Source organism: Callithrix jacchus, chromosome 3 (assembly GCF_049354715.1).
Source record: "Callithrix jacchus isolate 240 chromosome 3, calJac240_pri, whole genome shotgun sequence".
Classification (NCBI taxonomy): domain Eukaryota; kingdom Metazoa; phylum Chordata; class Mammalia; order Primates; family Cebidae; genus Callithrix; species Callithrix jacchus.
Window position 1 is genome coordinate 91,991,029 of NC_133504.1, and position 25,903 is coordinate 92,016,931.

Genomic DNA, 25,903 nt, shown 5'->3' on the forward strand with positions numbered 1-25,903 from the left:
GGTTGAATGATGTTCTGTTTTAAGCCATGAAGTTTGTGGTAGTTTGTCACAGTAGTGCTAGGAAATGAATATAGATGAATTAGAAGATAAGGTAAAGAAATCTACCAGAAAGTAGAACAAAATGTCACAGATAGAAAAAGGAGGCAAGAAGAAGTGACATAGAGATTGAATCGGGAAAGTCCAATATTTGACTCATATGGGTTTCAGAAGGAAAGAAAAAGGGAGAAGAAATTGTAAAAGGGGTAATAGAAAAAAAAATCTAAGAATTGAAGGACCCAAGTGTTCTGACTCCTCCGTCACATTATTATACAGCTGTTGAGAGGATCCTACAAGTCTTGCTGGGGGTGAAGTTTGGGGGGTGGTCAGATAACAGGCCTGCAACACTCAATGCCCGAAGACTGGAAAAATGCCTTTGAAATTCTCTACTCAGCCAACTGTCAATCTGGAGTGAGGACTGAGTGAGGAGTGAGACATTTTAGACATTTAACAACTTGAGAAATTGGCCTCACATGCAATCTTTCTTACAAAGCACTAATTAGGGGTATGCTCCTGCAAGATAAATAAGTAAACCAAAAAGCATGAAGGCATGGGATTCAGAAAATGATAGATCTAAGCTGGAGAGCAAAGAAGCAGTCTTAGGATGCCCAGAAAGCATCCAGTTCATATTGCAGCCTGAGCATAGAGGGTTCCTGAGGAACCTGATTGGGTAAAGAGAGGATTCCATGGTTTTGATGATATCCATAAGGCATAAGGAATAATTTATAGATGTGATTATGACAATGTAAGAAAGATAATTAGACGCACAAAGAAAAATGCAAGTTGAACAAAAAAGGAAATTTAATTATAGAATCCTCCTCGCCAAAAATAAACACATAGACAGTGCTTCTCATACACCTGAGTATAAGAATTATTTGGGGTTTTTGCTAAAAATACAGATATCCATTTCTCTCTCCTTGAGATTTTGATTCACTAGGTATAGGATGGTAATTTAAGGATCTGCATATTAGTGAGAATTCCAGGTTCTTCTTTTCTAAGAGAACTTTTGGATCTATATAATAGGAAAAGCATAGAAAATTCAATATGATTACAGAATATTCTGTCAGCCTTGATATGAAAAAATAAAAGTGCAGAAGATAAAAATAAGAAGAATGAGAAAAAAGGTAAAAAGGCAGGTTATTGATGTCAAGAAATACTGTATATTTTTATTAGTTCGTTTTCATGCTGCTGTTAAAGACATACCTCAGACTGGGCAATTTACAAAAGAAAGAGGTTTATTGGACTTAGAGTACCACATGACTGGGGAGGCCTCACAATCATGGCAGAAGGTGAACGGCACATCTCATCTGGTGGCAGACAAGAGAATAGAGCTTGTGCAGGGAAACGCCCCCTTATATAATCATCAGATCTCGTGAGACTTATTCACTATCATGAGAACAGCACAGGAAAGACTTGCCCCCATGATTCAATTACCTCCCACATGGAAATCAAGAAGAGATTTGGGTGGGGACACAGCCAAACCATATTATTTTGCCCCTGGCCCTGCTCAAATCTTATGTCCTCATGTTTCAAAACCAATCATGCCTTCCCAACAGTCTCTCCCACATTTCACTCATTTCAACATTAACTCAAAGTCTGCAGTCCAAAGTCTTATCTGAGACAAGGCAAGTCCCTTCCACCTATGAGCCTGTAAACTCAAAAGCAAGTTAATTACTTCCTGGATACAATGGGGCACAGGTATTGGGTAAATACAACTGTTCCAAATAAGATAAATTGGCCAAAACAAAGGAGCTACAGGCCCCATACAAATCCAAAATCCAGCAGGGCCATCAAATCTTAAAGCTCCAAAATGATCTCCTTTGACTCCATGTCTTATATCCAGGTCATGCTGATGCAAGAGGTGAGTTCCCATAGTCTTGGGCAGCTCCACCACTGTGGCTTTGCAGGGTGTAGTCCCCCTCCTTTCATGGGCTGACATTGAGTGTCTGCAGCCTTTCCAGGCACATGGTGCAGGCTGTTGGTAGATCTACCATTCTGGGGTCTAGAGGACAGTGGTCTTCTTCTTATAGCTCCACTTGGCAGTACCCCAGTAGGGACTCTGATTGGGGCTCTGACCTCATATTTCCCTTCCACATTCCTCTAGCAGAGATTCTCCATGAGGGCCCTGCCCCTGCAGCAGCAAGCTTTTGCGTGAGCATCCAGGCATTTCCATGCATCTTCTGAATTCTAGGCAAAGGTTCCCAAAGCTCAGTTCTTGACTTCCATACACCTACACGCTCAACACCAACCACATGGAAGCCTCCAAGGCTTGGGGCTTCCACCCTTTCAAGCAAAAACCAAAGCTGTACCTTGGCCCCTTTTAGACATGGCTAGACTGCCTGGTACTCAGGGCACCAACTCCCTAGGCTGCACACAGCATAGGGACCCTGGGCCCAGCCCACTAAACGACCTTTTCCCTCTAGGCCTCTGGACCTGTGATGGGAGGGGCTGCCATGAAGACCTCTGACATGCCCTGGAGACGTTTTCATATTATCTTGGGGATGAACTTTTGGCTCCTCATTACTTATGCAAATTTCTGCAGCCAGCTTGATTTTCTTCTCATAAAATGGTATTTTCTTTTGTATCACGTTGTCAGGCTTCGGATTTTCCAGATTTCTATGCTCTGAATGCTTTTAACAATATCCAAGTCACCTGTTGAATGCTTTGCTGCTTAGAAATTTCTTCCTCTTGTAGATACCCTAAAATCATCTCTCTTAAGTTCAAAGTTCCACAAATCTCTAGGGCAGGGGTGTAATGCTGCTAGTCTCCTTGATAAAATGTAACAAGAATCATCCTTGCTCTAGTTCCCAACAAGTTCCTCATCTCCATGTGAGACCACCTCAGACTGGATTTCATTGTCCATGTCATTATCAGCATTTTGGTCAAAGCCATTCAACAAGTCTCTCGGGAGTTCCACGCTTTCCCACATTTTTCTGTCTTCTTCAGAGCCCTCCAAACTGTTCCAAACTCTGCCTGTTACCCAGTTATAAAGTTGCTTCCACATTTTTAGGTTATCTTTTCAGCAGCACCCTACTCTACTGGTACCAATTTACTATATTAGTCCATTTTCATGCTGCTGATAAAGACATACCTGAGAGTCGGGAATTTACAAATAAAACAGGTTTATTGGACTTACAGTTCCATGTGGCTAGAGAGACCTCACAATCATGATAGAAGGTCAAAGGCACGTCTCATATGGCGGCAGACAAGAAGAGAGCTTGTGCAGGGAAACTCCCCCTTATATAATCATCAGATCTCATGAGAATTACTCACTATCACAAGAACAGCACAGGAAAGACTTGCCCCCATGATTCAGTTACCTCCCACTGGGTCCCTCCCACAACATGTGGAGATTCAAGATGAGATTTGGGTGGGGGCGCAGCCAAACCATATCAGTATATCTGGTGGAATAAAGAATTAAGGTATAAAGTATTAACATTAGCCAATTAAGAACATACAGGGAGGCTTGGGCCAAGGGGAACCCTAGAGAAACCTTGAAAACTGAGTTCTTGGTCATGACTGGAATGGGGAGGTCAAGCATGCCTGCTTACACCCTTTCACTCATTAAGTGCTATTAAGTTTTCTTCCCTAAGTGCTAAATAAAAACCAGCTCTTTCTTTTTTTAATATATATTTTTTATTTTTTTACTTTTTAATTTTTGTGGGTAGAGTAAGTGTATATGTTTATGGGGTACATAAGATATTTTGATACAGACATGAAATGAGTGATAATCACATTATGGGAAATGGGGGATCCATCCCCTCAAGCATTTATCCTTTATTTAATTTATTTTTTTTATTGCATTTTAGGTTTTGGGATACATGTGAAGAGCATGCAGGATAGTTGCATAGGTACACATGTGGCAGTGTGATTTTTTGCCTTCCTCCCTTCACCTATATCTGGCATTTCTCCCCATGCTATATCTCCCCAACTCCCCACCCCCCGCTGTCCCTACCCTATTCCCCCCAACAGACCCCAGCGTATAGTGCTCCCCTCCCTGTGTCCATGTGTTCTCATTGTTCAACACCCTCCTATGAATGAGAACATGCGGTATTTCATTTTCTGTTCTTGTGTCAGTTTGCTGAGAATGATGGTCTCCAGGTTCATCCATGTCCCTACAAAGGACACGAACTCATCGTTTTTGATGGCTGCGTAATATTCCATGGTGTATATGTGCCACATTTTCCCAGTCCAGTCTATCATCAATGGGCATTTGGGTTGGTTCCAGGTCTTTGCTGTTGTAAAAAGTGCTGTAATGAACATTCGTGAGCATGTGTCCTTATAGTAGAATGATTTATAATCCTTTGGATATATACCCAGTAATGGGATTGCTGGGTCAAATGGAATTTCTATTTCTAGGTCCTTGAGGAATCGCCACACTGTCTTCCACAATGGTTGAACTAATTTACACTCCCACCAGCAGTATAAAAGTGTTCCTATTTCTCCACATCCTCTCCAGATTTTTTAATGATTGCCATTCTAACTGGCATGAGATGGTATCTCAATGTGGTTTTGATTTGCATTTCTCTAATGAGCAGGGATGATGAGCATTTTTTTCATATGTTTATTGGCCTCATGTATGTCTTCTTTTGTAAAGTGTCCGTTCATATCCTTTGCCCATTTTTGAATGGGCTTGTTTGTTTTTTTCTTGTAAATTTGTTTGAGTTCTTTGTAAATTCTGGATATCAGCCCTTTGTCAGATGGGTAAACTGCAAAAATTTTTTCCCATTCTGTTGGTTGCAGAAGAAAATCTAGGCAAAACCATTCAGGACATAGGAGTAGGCAAGGACTTCATGACCAAAACACCAAAAGCATTGGCAACAAAAGCCAAAATAGACAAATGGGACCTAATCAAACTCCACAGCTTTTGCATGCCAAAAAACTCAGCTCTTTCAAACGATACCACGGATGATACCAACTAAAAGCCTGACTGCTGCCCCTCCCTTTTGTGGTTTCCACAAAACAACTGACCAGCATTCCCTCCTGATAAGAGTGGTTCTGGCAAATCTATGGAGAATGTGCAGTGTGGGTTTTATGTTTTCTGTTTCACCTTTTGACATCAGAGAGCCGAAAACTCCACCCTCAGATCAGGCTAACACCACTGTTTTTTGAACATGGTCCCATGGAGAAGCAGGAAGTTCAATTGAGCATGCTTGCAGGTTGCAGCTCTTTATGAGAAATAAAGCTCTGCTTCAAATTTATGAACCTCATCATTCTTCAGTTGCCATTTTTATCAAGTTTAGTAACTAGAAGTCAGGCTTTTGGCCTTTCTAGTCATTGCTCCTGTGCAAATTTATAGATATGTTGGCCATTAAAGCATTGTCATTATCTGAGATCTAAGGCCATATTTGTTTTCTAGAAATAGTTATATTTTTATTCTTTTTCTTTATTATTACATTTTTATTAATACTATTTCATGAAAAAGGTTCTAGTAGGTATGGTTATGTGAGTAAATACAGACAATTTACTCATTTGTAATCTTTTTACCTTCTATATGACAATTACAAAACTACGTATATATATGTGTGTGTGTATATATATGTGTGTGTGTGTGTGTGTGTGTGTGTGTGTGTATGATTTGACATCTTAATAAGGTTATTGGGCTTGTCCACAGTTAACAAGAGCATTGCATCTTTAGGGAAATTTAACACCAAATCAGTGTCTTAGACTATTTACTCTCAATTACAAAGGCAGCTTAGCTTTTCTGTCAAGTTTCTTTTACCCCCATGATAACAAACTTTTCTTGTTTGTGTTACTTTCTGGATCCTTAGAGCTGAAATTATTGTTAATTTCCATCACAATGATAGGTCCCAAATGAACAATCCAATTGTACTTTTTTCTTTTCAGAATTCTACCTTTTTTACTTTGGTGACTTGAAGAGAGGACAATCACAGATTGATGATTGTTCTTGGAATAAGGGCTTCCATTTATACATAACAGTTGTCCCTCTATTTGCAGGATATTGGTTCTAGAATCCCCATGGATACCAAAATTTGCAGATTTCCAGTCCCTGATATAGAATGGTGTAGTATTTACACATGACCTATACACTCCTGTTTTGTTTTGTTTTTTTTTCCTGATGGATGAAGGCGGATGGAAAGAAGCCAAGAGAAAGAAGCCTTCCTCTCTACTTTAAATCCTCTTTGGATTACTTACAATATCTGATACCTTGTAATGCTATGTAAATAGTTTTATATTGTATTGTTTTATTATTACGTTTATTGTTGTATTATTTAAAGAAAAATTCAGAATATTTTTTATCTGCGATTGTTCGAATCTGCAGATGCAGAGGGCTGTGTATGTCTTCTTAACATCCTCCTAGTTGTCTTTCAGCTCCGTATTTATTTATTTTAAAAATTACATATGGTAAATTTTACTTTTTTTGTGAACACTTCTGAGTTTTCACAGAAGCATAGATTTGTGAAATCTATGTTTTCATCACAATCAAAGTATCACAATCAAAGCTATGTAAGCATCACAATCAAAGTACAAAGCAGGTCAGTCCCTCCAGAAAAAAAATTTTTATGGCCTCCTTTAGAGTCAGCCTACTCTCTTACCCTCAGATCCTGGCAACCAACCACTGATCTGCTCTTTATCTTAAAGAATTGAGTTGAGCTTCTTTCACTTGATATAATGTATTTAGATGCATCCATTTAATTGTGTATATCAATAGTGCATTTGTTTTTGTGAAGTAATTAATAAGCCATTAATTAAAAGATATATGAGTGTAACATAGTTTTTCTCCATTTACTAGTTGTACGTTGGGTTGTTTACAGTTTTTGGTGATCTTAAGTGGTTACAGAGAGCAGTTTCAACAGAAAGCCGAGGTATGGTTGAGGTATGCAGTTTTATGGGGCTTTTACCATGTCACAGTATAAACACTTAGATTTTTGGGTGAAGATGTTTTTATTTCTCAGTTAAATACTTAATGGGATTTCTGGGTTACATGCTAATTATATCTTTACACGAAACTACCAAATTGTTTTCCAAAGCAAGTGTACCATTTTCAGTTCCCATCACCGTATTTTATTTTAATCAAAAATATGTAAATATGGCCCACTTTGGTATCTATTATGTTTAGAAAAATAAACATGCAAAAAATGGGTAGTTTTGTTTTTTGTGTTCTTGTGTTGATCATAGATAACTTTGAAAATCTGATGTAATATATCAAAGTCTGATGTAATATATCAAAGAGGTGTTTTTTTTTTTTAAGAGCATCCTTTTAACTGATGAAAAGAGCTTTATAGGTTATAGCCAGAGTTTTATGTACTTTGCCATTTGTGTGCTCTTTCTCATTTTTATCCCTGCCTTGTGCACACATCCTTCAGGAATTACCTTGTTGCTAAGGTGGGGAAATAAAAATTATGTTACAGTTTAAAGGGAAAAATAAAGTGGCCAACTTTAGTATCGAATTAGAGATATTTATCTAACACATATTTGCTCAGCAAATACATATTGGATGCTTATTAAGTGCCAGGTACTTTTCTACATGTTGGAGATCCAGTAGAAAGCACAAACAAAAATAAACAACTACCAAAACTCCAGCACTTAATTCTAGTGATAAGTGCTAAGGTAAAGCATACAGCATGGTTGGGGGAAATAAAATATTGGTGGGAATTAACAACTTCATTGTTAAAGTTATCTGCCTGTATTTTTATTGGACAAATGCCAAGGCTTATTTTGTTGTTGTTGTTTAATAAACTTTTCATTTTGGAATAATTTTAGATTGGCTTAAGCTGCAAAGTTAGTGCAAGATTCCAGCATACCCCCCACTCAGTTTTTCCCTAATATTATCATCTTAACATCATTTACCATTGCTATTGTAAATTTAGTTACATTGCCATTGTAAACTAAGAGACTGACATTGGCACATGCCCTTAACTAAACTTTTAGCTAAACTAGATTGTGTTTGGATTTCATTACGTTTTCCACTAATGTCATTTTTCTGTTCCAGGATCTGGTTCAGCATACCAGACTGCATTTAGTCATCCTGTCTCCTTAGTGTCTTCTAATCTGTTACAGTTTTTCAATCTTGGATTTGTTTCTTCTCTCTCATTTATTTATTTTATCATTTGTTTGTATTCCTGTGGATTCATGTGTATTTATTTTATATTTTGTTGCTCAAATGGTTCCAGCTTTGGTTTCGGGAGCTTTTTCAGATTGGTTCACATTTCCCTTTACCATACCTCCAATCTTTTGATTTTTGAGCACTTGGTTGCCTTCTGACCCTACAAGATGTTCCTGGCTCTTGTGTATTCTTTGCTCCTGCATTAAAATCAGGCCTTTCTTGAGGAGGCTTAGTTCCTGTTATTGGAGAATGGCATTTCAAAACCAAAATCTGGGCTAGGTGCGGGGGCTCACACCTGTAATTCCAACACTTTGGGAGGCCCAAGGTGGATTGCTTGAGCTCCAGACTTTGAGACAAGCCTGGGCAACAGAGCAAGACCCTGTCTGTACAAAATATTTAAAACCTAGCTGGGTGTGGTGATGCATGCCTGTAGTCCCAGCTACTCTGGAGGCTTGAGGTGGGAGGCTGGCCTGAGACCAGGAGATTAAGGCTGCAGCGAGCCATGATCATGCCACTGCACTCCAGACCTTGTCTTAAAAAAAAAGAAAGAAAAAAACCAAGATGTCATTGCTGGTATGCTCATTGCTATTGGGATGTAGCCAGTCTTTGTTATATTTTGTTAAAATGGTCTTGAAATCTAAATTTCAAAATTATGCCAAAGATGTAGCAGGCGAGAAGTAGAACACCCTGATTTAGGAAATTACAAAGTGAAAATTTTTTAGGGCTTTATTAATATTAAGCTTAGCTTTTAGAAGCAGATGTATTCCAGTAAAAGTGCATTGTATTTATTTAAAAGGGATTATGTTTATTCAAGTAATACATACTTTTGAAAGTATTTAAAATACTCATTAAGATAGGACAGTTTCTGTTCTTGAAGTTCGTTTTTGTTCTAAGCTTACTTTAGTATTGGCATCCTTACCACATTGAATGGAAACAATGTATCTTTTCTTTTAATTGAATAGGACCTTTGGACTTTTTTTTCCTATGGATAGTAGGTGGAAATTGGGAATACTATTGTTAGGTTTTCCCAAGGGAAATTGAAATCAGTTTTAATAGAATTCACTTAATGAGTCTCTTTTTCAAAAGTGAGATTTTTTGTTTTGTTTTGTTAATATTTTGGGTTTTAGTCTATCGTATGTATTTTCCGCTTTGGATATTTTAAGCCACAGGGATAAGTAAATGATTTCAGCAACCCAAATACCGTTTAGTTGGTATATATTTTTTTTTGGTCCTTAGATTGTGGCAGGTTTTAAAAGTTGAATCAACTTTAAGTTGGGAGTTTAAGTTAGCTTTGAAAAAAGCAGGTAAGTTTAAAAGTGGATAAAGGTATTATTGCTGTAAAGAACAACATGCCTGTTGCTTTAATTCTGTTTGTTTTTTTCTTTGCAGAGAACGTAACTGGTCATTACATTTCCCCTTTTCATGACATTCCTCTGAAGGTGAACTCTAAAGAGGTATTGTTTTTACTTGTTTTGGGAATGAAAACGTGTACTTTCAGTATCACCATAAGATGTTTTTTGGAAGCACGTTGAAAGGAAAATGTTGGAAGTCAGGAGGACAAACAGGAGTTATTATAACAGGGTCATAAGCCTCCCATATGAATTAAAATTTGTATGAGAATAGGATTCTTCCATGAGGAATTGGTAGAAAGGGATGTTACTGGTCTATAAAACTTAGAATTTGGTAGGAAATAAAGATTTAAGAGTAGTAATTTAGGGAGTTAACAAGAGGTTTATTTACAATAGTAATTATCTAACATTTGTGGATTTTTTTTTATTTGCTAGCCACTATGTGAACATAATGTTATTTAATTGTTACGAATTGCTTTTATCTACTCCAAGGACACTGAGGCTCAAGGCATTTTCATTGACTTGTATAAGATCTGGTAAGTGCCAGAGCCAGTTTTGAATTAGTATTTCTGACCATAAAGCTCATGGTCTTTGACCACTCTATGAAACAGGGGCTAGATAAATAAAGCAGGGGTAAAAATGATGATGTTTGAATAGCTCTTCTCTTAGAACTGAAAATCACTTGACAGTTGTCAGGGTGTGAAAGGTCCCAGGAGAACTGATCTATCAAATCAAAATCATTGTTTTAGGCCTCAAAATCATTGGGGTATTTTGAGCTCTCTCCTGATTAGTTGGTAAGATGGCATATCTGGTAGTGGATATTCATTATCATCATTAAGTTGTAAGTTATTTTCTTAAAATCCAAGTGATGAGTTACCAAATTTTTTAAGGGGAGACAGCTATTAAGTAAATAACGAGGACCACATTCCCAATTGAAATTATATGGAACTGGTTAATGGGGTTGGGTGTTGTAGGAGGTGAGGAGATCAATGTAGGGGCAGAGGCAAGTGAAGAAGTGAGGATGCTGCTTCAGATGCAAGGGTCGTTTGACCCTGGTGTTACCTCAGAGGCTGAACATCATGCATCATAGTGAGGTTATGGGATGTGAAGGAGGATTCATGCTGCTTCCCAGCTCTTCAGAATAAGGAACTTCTAGTAGAATAATATCAAGGATTTATTAAGTGCTTGTTGTGCTTTGCCAGGCACTGTGTTCCCTGCTTGACATGCTTATCTCAATCCTTCTGGCACTACTACTGTTACCCTTGTTAACGAGGCTAAGAACCTTGCCCATCATCACAAATCTAGTGTGTTTTGGAGGTGGGATTGGATTTAGGTGCTCTAACTCCAGAGATTGTACTCCTCACTTCTCTTGTGTAATGCCTCCAGCTCATTACTTTTTAAGTGTGCAACTCCAGGACAATAGAAGGAAACCAGAGGCAAAAAGAACTCTGTGTTATTGTGTGTGTCCATGTGAGTGTGTGAGAGTGTGTGTGCATATGTGTCCCTGTGTTTTGTTTTGGCTACTGAACTTTCAAACCTAAAAATCTCATGTCTCCCAACACTTTTCATTGCTTTTGGCCAAAAGTGCATGCATTCACTTATTCATTAATTTATTCATTCAGTCAATACTCATTGAGTGCTTATTATGAGCCAGGCACTGTTCTAGGCACTGTGGATATAGTAATAAATAAGATAGATGTAGTTTTCACTCAGTTGGAGAAGATAACCGTAAAACTAGTCAGTCAGATAATGTTAAGTGATATACAAATACAACAGGGAAATGTGAGATAAAATGTGACTGGTGGGTAGTGTTGTCAGGGATATGCTGTAACAAATCTGTACACCTCATCACAACAACAGTAAGAATAAAGCTCTATTTTTTGAGAATTGTGTAGTAGAGGTGGAGGTGGAAAAGGGAGTAAGCTAGAAGCATGTCAGTGAGGGTAACATTTTGTCTAAGGAGGATGGGTTTTGGGGAATATGAAATTTGGGATTAGGCAAAATTGACAATAGGGCTGGCAAATACAATAGGATATGCCAGTGAATTCTGGAGATAGGGAAATCGGTACACACGGTGGTTGTGTAAATAGGTTTCTCTAGATCTCAGTCAGTAATGATTAGAACTCCTGCTTTGTGCTTTGGGATGTAGTGTATTAAGAACAAAAATAATGTTTCAGGGCTGATTTAGAATAATTATTTTCTGTTTGTTTTGTTTTCTTCATTAGTAGTCATTTTGGTGTAGGAACATTACACATACTGGTTGAGCATTTGTGAATGGCATAATTTTTCTCCCCAACCCACTGTGAAGTCAGTTTTAATTTAAAAGTGCTTGGTGTAATGGGAAAAGAGAAAAAGAGAAAAAAAGTGCTCCATGGAGGCATAGTAATCACACCTTGGTAGAATTCACAGGCAGGAGGTGCAGCTGAGTACTTTCACGGCTTGTTAGTCATGCTCCCTGGAGCTGCTTTTCAATAATGAAATGACTGTTTTAAGCGTAATCACTGGAAACTACCAGTCTTTCCTTAAAGACTAAACAGAGCCTTTGCTTATTTTATAAAAGCTGGGAAAATATAGTTGAAAGAGATTTAGGTTTTCTGATCATTTATTTTATGAAACACTTGGATGCTCTGTTCTGGGGATGCAAATAGGGAAAAGTGGGCATTTGGTAGGTTCTCTGTTGACTCAGATTTGTGGACAAATCCTTGTATAGAATATCTGTACAATAGTCATATTTTTATTGCTACGCAGTGCCACTGTATACTTTCATGAAATATTGCAGTCATAAACACCATCTTTTCTTTTATAGGAAAATTGCCTTCCTACAAAGAAAGCACAAAATGATGAAAATGACGTATATCCAAAGGTTTTTATTTTTGTGAATCACTTTTATTGTCTGTTAAAGACCTTGATGATAGTTTGCATTTGTAAAGTGATACTAGGGTGTTTACCCTTGCAAGACTTTCATATGCATTTTGATGTTTTTCTTTAAGGCTGCTAGGGTAGCTATTGCCATTTAATTTTTTTAATTGTGGTAAAATATTCATAACATTCATTTTAGCTTTTTAAAAGTACAGTTCAGTGGCATTAAGTTCTTTCACATTGTTGTGGAATCCTCATCACCATCTATCTCCAGAACTTTTTCATCATCCCAAACTGAAACTCCTCATTTCCCCGCTTCCCCAAGGCCCTGGTAACCACTATTCTACTTTCTGTCTCTATGAATTTGACTGTTCTAGTTATTTCATGATCACTTTATTTTACAATTCGAAAACCTGAGAGAACTAGCACAGGAACCCAGATTTTAGTAGTAAGTTAATTATCACGGGAGATGATCTAAAGTAAATGTACTTCATTATAAATGAAGTATTTTACTTTAAGTTATTATAAGAGAGATGATTTGAGAGGCTGTTTTAGAATCCAGGAACAATAATCTCTTCAGAGTAGAGGAGAAGAAAAACACGTATACTAACTATATGCTAAAATAAATATAGTCTAAATATAAAATGAACATATATTCTAAATATATCTAAATAAATATATGTGGCTGGAAAACCTCTAATAGTTCTTGACTTAGGACTAGAAGATTTGATTGATGTCTGTCATCCCATCTCCTGCTACAAGTATCCTTTCATCCTTCTGATTCTGATGCCGGGCAGCTTTTCCTGCTGCCTTCCTGTCTTCTTTTACCTTTCCAGCTTCATTTCTATTTATTCTCTACCGAACTGAAACTTACAGCTCCAGTGTTTGAATCTAGTTCCAGACATACCTGTGGGGGCTTTTAAATTCCTACAACATTTGCCTGCTATTCATCTTCTATTTTTCTAAACAGGTGTTTGTCAAAATGGTTCTTGAACCATCTACACTGGAACCACATAGAGTGCTTTTTAAAAATTCAGATTCTGTGCCCCATCTCATATTTACTAAATCAGATTCTCTGCTTCATAGGGCCTGGTTATTCTAGGTACTTAACAAGTATTCTAGCTACATCCTAAACATGAAGTTTGAGAACCACTGCCCTAGATACTGAGTGAACAAGGGTTTATAGAGATCCCCAGGGACTTAGTGTATTAACCTGAAACAGTTATTTCAGGTTAATGAAATACACTAGTGGGAAAAACATATTCTGAGCCCAGGGCTGGGCACCTTGGCTCATGCCTATAATTCCAGCCCTTTGGGAGGACGAGGTGGGCAGATCATGAGGTCAAGAGATCGAGACCATCCTGCCAACATGGTGAAGCCCTATCTCTACTAAAAAAAAAAAAATAAATACAAAGATTAGCCGGATGTGGTGGCACACACCCTGTCATCCCAGCTACTCTGGAGGCTGAGGCATTAGAATTAGTTGAACCTGGGAGGCAGAGGTTGCAGTGAGCAGAGATTGTGTTATTGCATTCTAGCCCAGGAGACAAGAGCAAGGCTCTGTCTCAAACAAAAGAAGCACACAGTTTTTATGTTAGAGACTGTCTGATTTGAGTTTATTTGAAATTTTCAGCATTAGAGAAGAAAGAGGAACGATTTCCTCCTGTCTTTTCCCCATGCATATAAAATAGACTGAAAGCTTTTTCATGCATGTTATTAGTTTTTCTATTTTGATTTATGCAACAAAAATACAAGGAAAAATTGGAGAGAAAGAAAAGGACCAAAGTAGTTAATAGTTATTACTGCATACACAACTTTCTGATTTGACTTGTGCTTCTTTTATCTTTTTTATTTTCAAGTAAATTTTGGCAGACCATTGTTGGTTTATAATTAACATTAATCTTAGGAAAACCAGGCTAACATTGGCTTTAAAAAATTACAGGGCAAAGGTTGGAAATAAGCTGTTAGTGATTAGGAGCAAATGAAGTAGGAGAGTGTGGTTTGCAGGCTTAAAATTCAAACCTTTTTTATTGTTCATTTGGCCTAAGTTAAGTGTCTGTGAATGATTTTGGTAGGTGTCATTGTATAAAATGATTGTCACCAGCTTGGTATTTTTGGTCACCTCTGAGTATTCATCTTCAGGCATTTGTTCTCTTATAGCCAGGCTTTAGGGATGAATAAATTATGTGAACATCTGCCATTTACTTCAGTTTTTCTTTTTAACAGCTACTTCAGATGTTATTTAAACAGGTGCAGAGGTACCTCATGAAAGAGCATGGAAAATGAAACATAACAGTAGGACTGTGTGTAAGGTTGCTGAGATAGGTATGAGAAATACTTCTAAGGAGCAGTTATTGAGAATTCATTTTCAGCTTTGTTGTTTATCTCATTATGGGCTTGCAGTTTTGCCATTTGTAACCTTTAGTCTTATGTAGAAAAACTTAATATAAATCGTCATTTTTATGGCTTAGCATATATCTACATTTAATTGTGTAAATAGCATTCTTTGAAATAAGAGCATTCTATGTTACACTAGAAAACCTCTGTGATACTGTTGAGCGATGCTTTAGTCCAGCTCTCCCTTCATATTAAAATTGTTTGGAAAGCCTATAAAAATAAGCAATTGCCATTGCTCCACTCAGAGCAATTTAATTGAGGTAGACGAGAGATGGGGCTCTGGGAATCTTTTTTTTTTAATTGGTTGAAGCTGGTGATGTGGTACTGATGTGTGGCATGATTGAAAATAAGTATGTTAAATCACTGCTTCTTAAATGATTTGGTATGAAGGACTAGTTTTTTGGCTGGTTTATTTCTAATTGATTATGAATTGATACTTTAAAAAAATACAATCAAGATGAATTATTAGAAAAATGTAATTCAGATTCCAATATTTGACTATTAGATTCAACAGGTACAAAAATTGCTCTTTAAATTGCTACAAACCTTTCTAAATGAACCATTAACAATCAGTTTGCAGACTGGCCCTGGTCCTTGGCTACACTTGGAGTAGAGTGTTTTAAGCCGTGGTTATTTCCCTGATAAATTGTTAGTTATTGATGTGTTGATGTCAAAATGGTGTGCAAATCACTTTAATCTTAAGACTTTCTCTTAAGATTAAAAGGCAAACTATAGGAAATTGCTTTTACTCATCATTGACATAGGGTCTCCTTTGGTGTAAGCATTCTACAAAGTTCAGAAACTAAAAAAAAAAAAACTGAAGCCATAGTCAGTTTGTAACTTTAGGGAATCTGAACTCACTAGATATGCAAGCTAAATCTAGAATATTTAGTGTAGCGTTTTATGAACTCTATAATAGCCAGTCCTTATGTCCTTAGTTTACACTGTGATTGTAACTTGGATTTAATTATTGTTTTATCATTTAAAAATATTTTTTATTTCATAATTTTCTGTATATTTTCATTGATCTTCCTAACAACCTTGTGTGATGAGTGGAACAGAGTTTATCACACTTACTTTGCAGATTGGAAAAGTGAGACTGAATTCTTACATGAGGGACTAGTTCTCTACTTCTATTTTAGTTGGAAAATAAAAATTGAAACACATTTCTTGACTCCATTCTAGTTTTGTCACTACACATCAAAGACTTGTAACCGCTGACACTGTGTATTAGTGCTCAAGTGATATGGTGGCCTAAATTTGGCTGTGTTTTAAACAACTCTAATTTTTAGAAAAAATTTAAGGTATAGGTAGATGTAGGATGTAGACGCTAAACATTGTGTGTGTGTGTGAGAGAGAGAGAGAGAGAGAGAGAGAGAGAGAGAGACATCTAGAGCATTCTTGTAAAGGATATAATGGAAAAAATAAAAGGTAAAATTTTTAATGTTCTTTCTTTGTTTTGTTTTTAACTGCAGAATCTATTTAATATGATTGTAGAAATACCTCGGTGGACAAATGCTAAAATGGAGGTAACCAATATATTTTATTAATATAAAACCGAAGTGATTATAATGACATAAAACTTTGTTGTAAGTTGTTTGGAATAATGTTTTGAATTTGGGATAGTTGAGAAAAATACTCAAAGCTAAGTATATACATTATGGTTTTATAGAGAGTGTTTCACATTTGCCACTCAGTTTGTTATACATGTATTAATTTTCTTTGTTTCCCCTTTGAAAATGGCAAATACTTCAAAGGTTATTTATGTAGATTCTGAGATATATTAGGTTCATAGATGTAACTGAAACATTTATTTGGGGCTGATGGCAATTTTAATTTCTTAGGACTCACTTTTCCTTTAGATTTGACTCTACCAGGAAGAAGTCATTTCCTAGTTAATTTAATTTATGACTATCACAGAGCATCTGCTATTCTCCTGGTTAGCTTTTTTTTTTTTTTCTGGGAATTGAACCTATTAATAACTTCCCTTTTGCTTTTCAGAATTTTATTGTTCTTTCTTCAGTTAGGTAAGCTTCCTTATAGTTCTAGGTGAAATTTAATTTATGTTACTTTGTTTAGTTTTATAATCCTTCTATAACTTTGGGTGTGATAGCAAATATTTTAAGTAATTAAATTAGGTATTATTATATAGGTGTATATTTTTCAGAATTTATATTTGGAAGAGAATTATCAGTACTGTCACCAGGTCCTGGCAGTACTTTTGGTTAACACTTTACTAGGAAAAGTAAAGATATTAGATTCTTCTTTTTATGTTGTTTCATGTGTAATGTGTCATCGTTCTTGCTACTCTCCACCTCATTCAGGTGTAGGATCCAAGGATCTGTGAGAACCTACCTAACTTAAGCAGTGTTTCTTCATTCAACATGGCTTGTTATTTTTTGTTTGTTTCCTATATAGCATAGTTTTTAAAAATAGCAATGTGAATATACTTGATAGAAAACTAACTGAGTCTAGGCACAGTAGCTCATGCCTGTAATCCCAGACCTTTGGGAGGCCAAGGTGGGCAGATCACTTAAGGCCAGGAGTTTGAGACCAGCCTGGCCAACATGGCAAAACCCCGTCTCTACTAAATATACAAAAATTAGCTGGGCACAGATTTTTCTGTGGCGGTGGATGTCTGTGATCCCTGTTACTCAGGAGACTGAGGTATGAGATTTGCTTGAACCTGGGAGGTGGAGATTGCACTGAGCTGAGATTGTGCTACTGCACTCCAGCCTGGGTAACAGAGTGAAACTCTATCAGAAAGAGAGAGAGAGAGAAAGAAAGAAAGAAAGAGGAAAGAAGGGAGGGAGGGAAGGAGGGAGGGAGGCTAACTCTGAAAAAAATCAGTTGGTGAGAATCTCTTTTTTGATGATTTTTAAACTTTATTGTAAATTGACAATTTTTAATCATATGTATTTATAGGGTACAAAGTGACATTATGACTTATGAATACAGTATGGAATAATTAAATCAAGCTAAAAAATACATCTGTCACATAAAATATCATTTTTTATGGTGAGAACATTTGAAATTTACTCTTAGCAATTTTGAAATGTACCATACGTTATTAACTGTACTCATAGTTGTGTTGTTGTCTCAACAACAAAAAATCTTTTTCTTCCTCTCTGAGACTTTGTATCCTTTGACTGTCATTTCCCTATTCCTCCTACCCTTACCCTCTGTAACCATAATTCTGCTTTTATGAGTTTGATTTTTTAAATTCCACATACAGGTGAGAACATGAGATACTTGTGTTTCTGTGCCTGGCTTATTTCACTTGCTGTAATGTTCATCAGTTTCATCTATGTTGCCACAAATGACAGAATTTTCTGCTTTTTTTAAGGCCAAGTGCTATTTTACTATGTATGTCTACCATATTTTCTTTATCCATTCATTTTTTGATGGACACTTAGGTTGATTATATATTATTTCCAATGTTTTTTGATGTCTCTAAAGTGTTCTGTATATAAGATCATATCATCAGCAAACTGTGACAATTTCACCTGTTTCTTTCCTACTTGGATACCTTTTATTGTTTACTCTTGCCTAATTGCTCTGGCTAGGATACTTCTTCCAATACTATGTTGAATAAAAGCAGCAAAAGTGGGCATTCTTTTCTTTTTCCAAATCTTAGAGGAAAGGCTTTCAGTGTTTCACTATTGAATATGTGGTAAGAATCTTTGAGTTAACTTTATTATCATACGACTGATGGTAATTAAACCTGAGGTTAGTAACAAAAAGCAAGTTGATTAATCTTTTTCCTCTTGCCATCTCAATCATTTTATTATTTGTGTTAGAAATGATGGAGTACATAAATAATAGAGTGACTAAATATATAATCTGGTGTTTCCTTTCCAAGCAGTTTTTCTCATATAGTACTATAAAGTAGTAATAAGAGCTGGCTTAATTTCTTTTAAAGTGCATATGATCATTGAGTTGGAATATGAATATTTAGTCTGAAAATAGCAGATTTTAAAAAATACTATTTGGATATAGAATTAATTATTTCTCATCCTGTCTCTTTTTCTTCCTTCTGTGATTTGCTTAGATTGCCACCGAGGAGCCACTGAATCCAATTAAACACTATGTGAAGGATGGAAAGCTACGCTATGTGGCCAATATCTTCCCTTACAAGGGTTATATATGGAACTATGGTACCCTCCCTCAGGTAACAGTTTTGTTATAATGGTAAAATGTTTCTGTCTTCTGAAAACATTGCCTTGTAAATCTTGTGAACTACATGAATTTAGATTGTTTCCGAGGACATGTCATTTGGAGAGCTTTGTAAATTTGGAATTTATTAATGTGGAGTTTTAGTGTATCAGTAAATTTTTGTTTTAAACTGTATGTATGTCTATATGCAAGTTCTTGGAGTTAGGCAGATAGAATGCTCACAGTCGACATTTTAAATACTTTTATTTTTCCGGTATTGGCTAAGTGTCAGGGAAAAATTTTTAAGTGAGGCTTTCCTTTGAACATGACAAGTTATGTTTCTATATACATTCATATATGATAGCATGAATTTTGTATTTTAAACTTTAACAGATGAATGTTTTAAATTATTAACTTTTTTCCTGGAACTTGTGAATTGAATTGCACAACTTATATTATTTACTGTTATGAGTTAATAATTTTTAAGTGGAGAACAGAGAAAACAAGAGCTAAATGATGGTAAGGTGGCATTCCTGTTGGAGAATAACAACTTACTACTTGCTTTTCTTCCTTTCTTTATCTCATTCTCATGTTTCCTCACTCCCAGGAAGTGGTAACTCTTCCAGATTATTTAGTGAGTAAAACTCAGAATATGCTGAATCAAAAGTCTAGGATTTGGGGACACAGACAACCATCTGCCTTTATGTTTATAAAAACCATAGATCTGTTTTTGGTATTTAATTTTTATATTTTTATTTATTTTAATATTTTGCATGAAATTTCAAGATGGTATTGGGGAAATATCTGTGAAGAGAGGTCCTGTTTTATCCAACACGAAAAAGCAACTGCCTGTGTAGAATAAACATTCACAGGAAAATTTTTTTTTTAATTGTTTTCCAAAGAGTCAGGCTGTCTCTGATTCGGTTAGACCACCCACATGGATACATTCTTGGTTAAAATGGGCAGTTTTAAAGTAATGTGCTAAGAATGAGAATGCCTTTGGAAACCATGAAAGCAGGTTTTCTAACTTTCGAGGTACCTAAATAGATGCACTGTTTAACCCAACAGTAAACGGTTAAAAAGGTTCTATAAAGCTTAGGGGATGCAGCCTGTAGGAGAAGATATGTGGATGAGGGGAATGCTGAAGAAGCCATTGAATTAGAAACAGACAAAAAAAAAAAAAGAAACAGACAAAAACAGAGAAGTAAGTAGACAGCTAGAGAATAAACTAAAGTGCATATGTTTATTTCTTTAAACATTTATTAAGGATTTATGTGCTGGGCAGGATATTAGGTGTTGGGTATATAAACACAGATGAGTTGCAGGTATAGATCAAAGCATTGTAATAAGTGACTAAAAAATGTGGATTTGGGAGCAAGATTGTTGCTTTAGTAATGTGACCTTAGGAAAGATATTTTTCCTCACTTTCTTCATCTGTAAAATAAAGAATATAAAATATCTACCTCTTATGTTTGTGTTGAGATCAAATGAGTTACTGCATTCGAATAGTGTATAACATAGAGTAATCAATTTTTATTATTATAATTAAGACTGGTACTTTTATTATCATATGGCTCTTTCCCTAAAGTTATTTGTAGTCTGACTGGGACAATCAACAACAACTAAACTGCTGGTTATGATGTGGTATAATAGGGACTACTAATTTAACATTATTTTATTGTGAAAAAATAAAAAGCCTATCAATGGGAAGGAGAGAATGGGAGGAATGGAGGTAAAAACAAAAGGAGCTTCTGTAGTGTTCTGTTTAAAACCCTGCCAAATTTTCGTGCTCTTCTGGATATGTTTGGATTTTAAGACGTTCTGCAGTGGTATTAATCTAGCAGGTATGGTAGTTCTTCTATTAATAAAACAGAATTAGACTGTGGCAGTCCCCTAATTCAGTATTCACCCTGCATCCACCATTGCTTACCTAAGTTTCATACTTCATCCAACATCCAAACTGATACTTTTAAAACATAAATTTCTGAATGCTTTTCCTGTATAAGAACACTTTAATGGTCTCCTGTTGCTTAAAAGATAAAATACAAAATCTTTAACGTTGTTACTCAACCCTGTGTGATCTGGCCTCTGCTTACTTCTCTATCCTCATTTTGCATCATTCTTCCTTTCTCACTCCTGTCCACCACAAAGTCTTCTTCAGTGTTTCTAACTGACTTCATTGTATCCACACCAGGCCTTCACCAAACTGTTCATTCATTCAATACATATATATTAAAGGCCTGTATATTTGCAAGGTGTTCTTGTAAGTACTGCAGGTAAAACAGTGATAAACAGTGACAGATATTTCCCTGGAATTTTATTCTAGTTATATAAATAAACAATAAGCAAAATAAACCCCAAGTAAAATGTCAGGTAGTAAGAAAAGTTAAATGGAATGAGGCTGCGGGTGTTAGGATTGTTGCAATTTAAACAGGGAGATGATCTCAGTGAGAAGGTGTTATTTGAGTAAAGACCTAAAGGAAGTCAGGGAACAAGTAGTGTGGACATCTAGAGGAAGAGCAGTCCAACAAGAAACAGCAAATATAAAGGTCCTGAGATGGAAATAGACCTAGCATGTGTGAGTATCAAAAAGGAAGCCATTGTGGCTAGAATGGAAGTGAAAGAGAAGAAATAGACCTGCATTCTCTGTGCTGTCCAGAGATCTGTACTGTTTTTTTAAAACCTGGGACTGATCTTGGAGAAAGAGAGTGAGAGAGCACGCGCATGCGTGCGTGCGTGCGTGTTTGTAATCAGGGAAAGAATACGCCATCAATTGCATATAAGTTAGTTGTTTATCAAACAAAATAACTAAATTGAATGATGTTTTTAAGAATGCTGAAATCATGCCAGTTGCTTATGGGAAGGGGTAGCTTTACCTAATTATTATTATTATTATTTTGCTTGATTGTTGATGTTCAGACGTGACCCTGTTAAAATGAAAGTCATCCGCTGGTCCCATTTACCTTTTTAATCTCATCTCCAACTCTCCTTCTGCCTTCCGCTTCTTCACTTCCACATTGGCACTCTGGTGCTCGAAGCACACTCCTGTCTCAAGCCCTCACCTTCACTGTGCCCTCTCCCTGGAACACTCCTTCCCAGGTATGCACACAGCTTGCTTTCTTAAATTGCTCAGAAGTTCCTAAAATTGCTCTTCTTCATAGTATCTGCCAACCATCCTTTAAAACTTTTAACCCGACTCCCATTCCCACCTTATACTTATTTCCCTTTTCCATAACACCTACCGAATTGTAACCTGCTGTATAATTTGTTTATTATGTTTATTGTTAATTTCTCCCAGCTAAGATGCAGACTTCATGAGGTCAGGGATTCTGTCTCTTTTGTTCATTGATACATTCTAACTACCCAGCTTAGTGCCTGACATGGGGTAGGTGATCAATAAATATTTATGAAATGAATAAATTAATGAATGCATTGTGTATGTATGTCACATTTGTCTCACAGGTGTGTGTGGATACTTTTGCTGTTCTATAATTTATCTTGTAACAGCAGGAAACTTGTACAGAGCAGTTACCAAGCCAACTGTGTGCTTGGAAGAACATTTAAGCAGCAGAATACTGTTTAAGTGGTAGTCTATCCACTTAGCTTGTGATTCATCAGTATGCCATCATTATTCAGACCTTCAGCTGCCTAGACTGTTAGCCTTATTAGCTTCTCCCACACTCCTAATAATGCCTTGCTCAAAGTTTAGGCTTGCCTGGGCAAAAATCATCTTCGTCTTCCTACCAGTTTATGCATGTTGCCCACATATAATGGGTTATTTCAATGTGTAAATATTTAGAACACCTGTCTGGAAAATATTAAAAGAGTAGATTCAATTTAAATTCAAAATTTCTTCAGTCTTAATGTAATATTGATATGTTTATTTTGTACTTAATTATAAATTTGGTTCATTGGCCTCCCCAGTCAAATATGTAGTACTACTTACTAGCTTTATAACCTGAGACAAGTGACTAAATCTCTCTAGGCCTGTTTGTTTATCTGGATGATCATACTACCTACCCCACAAGGTTATTGCAAGTATTGAATGAGTTGATCAGAGGTGTTTGGCTCCATAGTGAGTTCTTAATAATGTTAACTTAATGATGACATTCTTGCTACTGATGTCAGTTGCTAGTATAAAAACACTGGTAGAGGCTTTTGCTCCAAATTGAAGCTCAGAAAGCATAGGTAATGGCTCATCCCTGTAATTCCAGTTATTTGGGAGGCCAAGACAGGTAGATCACTTGAGGCCAGGAGTTTAAGGTTGTACTGAGTTGTGGTCACACTACTGCACTTCAGCCTGGATAGCAGAGTGAAACCCTACCTTAAAAAAAAAAAGGAGAAGGTAGTGGGAACATCTTTCTTCCTTTGACTTGGTGATAGGAATCCTGGTTAATCAGGAAGATACTCTTAAGGACCACCTGTGCATATAACTTTGATTCAGCTATTTTTTTAGGAGATCTAAGGACCAGAACACAGTGATTACAAATGTATTGGCCAATATTTATAGATTATAAGGTAATAATTGCAATGACCTTCATGAAAATGAGAAGGATTTGTTTTAGGGTATAACAGTGATATGTGTATTCTGATTTATTCATTTTCATAGCTTTATAATCATATTTTCTATAACACTATTTTTCTGTTGATAGGTTTTTTGTAGCTTTTATGTCTTTCTATGCTAAAGTTTTTCTGTATAGATAGTGTATACAGGTATATACCCATTAGTCTCTGAGTTATATACCCAATTTACTTTACTCAGTATTTTCAGACTGTTTATAGAAGGAATTTTGACAATTTATACTCCTGCCAGCAGTATATAGGGTTCCGGGTATCCTGTATCCTTACTAATAATTGAGATTATAAGATTTTTAAGTTTTTGAAATAGTATTTTATTGTGATTTTAACTAGTATTTCTCTGATCAGACTAGTTATCTTTTCATAAATTTATAAGTTATTCATGTTTCCCCTTCTTTTAATTACCTGTTCATGTCTTCAGCCCGTTTTAGTTGGGTTGCCCTTTTCTTATTTAGTTGTCAAAATTATTTCTAAAGTCTGGAAGCTAATCTTTTGTCATTTTTGTGAAACCATTATTAATATTCTGAACTTCTGCTTCTTGATATTTCTTCTTTAGCTTTTGTGCTTTTCTAGTTGTTTGTCTATTAATAGTTTTACACCTAAGACTCCACATGACAGCAAACCCAAAGCTTTAATTTTTCAAGATTTCCTTTTCTGTTGAAATTATACTGTATTTTCAAGTTAAATTAGAGGTGATTTAGTTTATATCTCTTTTTGTAGTAAAAACTGAGACCTGTAGGTGTAAAGTATTAAAAGTTGGAAATAAAGGGAAATAGTCTGGTATTTTTGATGGTAAGGAAAATCATGAAGAATTGGCTCTAAATTTCACAATATTGTAGAGTTAAGAGTTTTTCGCTTGGGTACTTAATTCCTCAATACATGTAACCATATTGCTAGGTGATGTTGAAATTGGAGTTCTGAGGAGCCAACCAACCAACAGAAATATCCACCACAATCAAGTTGAATATAAAGTAATATCAAGACAGTTTTTGTCTCTATGTGAAGAAGGACTTTAAAAAAAATTAATGTTTATCAAAATGGTCACAAGTAGGTCATAAGTATGTGGGCTTCCTGTTCAATGGTAGCATTCATGCAGATTGTGAATGAGCACTAAAAATCTTAACATTTTAGGACTAAGATATATCTAAAGATCCTCTTATTTAAGCCATTCTTTTTACTTTTTGTAGAGATGGCGTTTTGCCATGTTGGTCAGGCTGGTCTCGAACTCCTGACCTTGTGATCCGCCAGCCTCTGCCTCCCAAAGTGCTCGGATTACAGGTGTGAGCCACTGTGACCGGCTAAGCCATTCTTAATAGTGAAGAAAGAGATCTGGATGGTTTAGTCAAGATAGTTTATCGTCGAATCTAGATGTTTTCCTTTAGGGCGGTGGCACTTCTAGCTTGTTCCATTTGTTCTCTTGGGAGTGGGAGTAGGAATAAGGAAAATATGAGATGGAATTTCTGCATTAGCAAGGAGGAACCTCTCAGATATTTTCTGATTCTCATTAGGTTGCCTGATTCTGATTATACCTAGGTGTCACATCTTGGTTTCCACAGCACATTAAGATTACCTTTATAGCATTTGTCACAACTTTTATTAACATGACACTCTCCAGGGTATTGACAGTTTCCTATACATCTCTGTTACTGTCCCAAAGTTGGTACTCGGCAAATATTTTATTGTATGAATGAATGCCTGTTAATAGAAAAAAAGAATCAGTAACGGGAAGACTGGGAAAGAACAGAACCTCTTTAGGAAAGTTAACCTAGGAAATTCTCAGAGTAAGAGAAGGTATTTAAAAGAAGAGAACCACTAAGTAGATGGTGTTATATTTGAAAGTAAATGCCATTCAATTGTTATAATTTGCACATAAAAAATAATGATTAATTGGATGAGTTCTTATACAGTCTTTACTATTTAGAAACCATGAGTTTGTGCAAGTTTAAACTTTGTTTCAATTTACTTATCTACAAAGTGGAATTTGTTATGATACATTATTCATGTGGTATGTATGTATGTATATATGTATATATTGGGTGTGTATATATCAGCTAGAAAGTGTTTGCCACTTATGACCAGTGTGTAAGATTAACAATTGTGGTTATTCTTACATTTTCTTAGTAGTATTAGTATTTGGTGCAGTGAAATGTTTTTGGATTTATTGATTTTTTTTTAAGATAAAGTTAGGCCAGGTTATTTCTGAATAAACTATAATTAGTACTAGAAGGAAAATATTGGCGTTTCTTTAGTGCTTAGGTGTAAATAAGTTTATTTTTAATTATCTATATAAAATTAAAGGAAATAAGCTTGGATAATCTAAAATCTTAGATAATGTTAATCTGAATCTTGGGATGACGGTCTCTATATTCCTTTTAATTTGAATTTAAAGCAAATAATTTTAGAGTGCTTGTACAGTTACATTTAGAATCAGGCAATTCTAAGGCTTTGGAGAAGGATAGTG

General features: G+C 35.9%; 1 protein-coding gene across 3 annotated transcripts in view; it reads left to right on the top strand.

Annotated features, from left to right (window-relative positions):
* The window catches only part of PPA2 (inorganic pyrophosphatase 2), a 106,299-nt gene that overhangs the window by 8,195 nt on the left and 72,201 nt on the right, over positions 1-25,903 (top strand). For all 3 annotated transcript variants that reach the window (XR_013533006.1, XM_035293203.3, XM_008992899.5), the window contains exons 2-4: positions 9,494-9,558; positions 16,185-16,238; positions 18,761-18,880. Coding sequence is in view for 2 of the 3 variants with exons in the window: in XM_035293203.3 (XP_035149094.3) it covers positions 9,494-9,558; positions 16,185-16,238; positions 18,761-18,880 (239 nt within the window). In the remaining variant the exon portion in view is untranslated. The remainder of the gene's footprint in view (positions 1-9,493; positions 9,559-16,184; positions 16,239-18,760; positions 18,881-25,903) is intronic.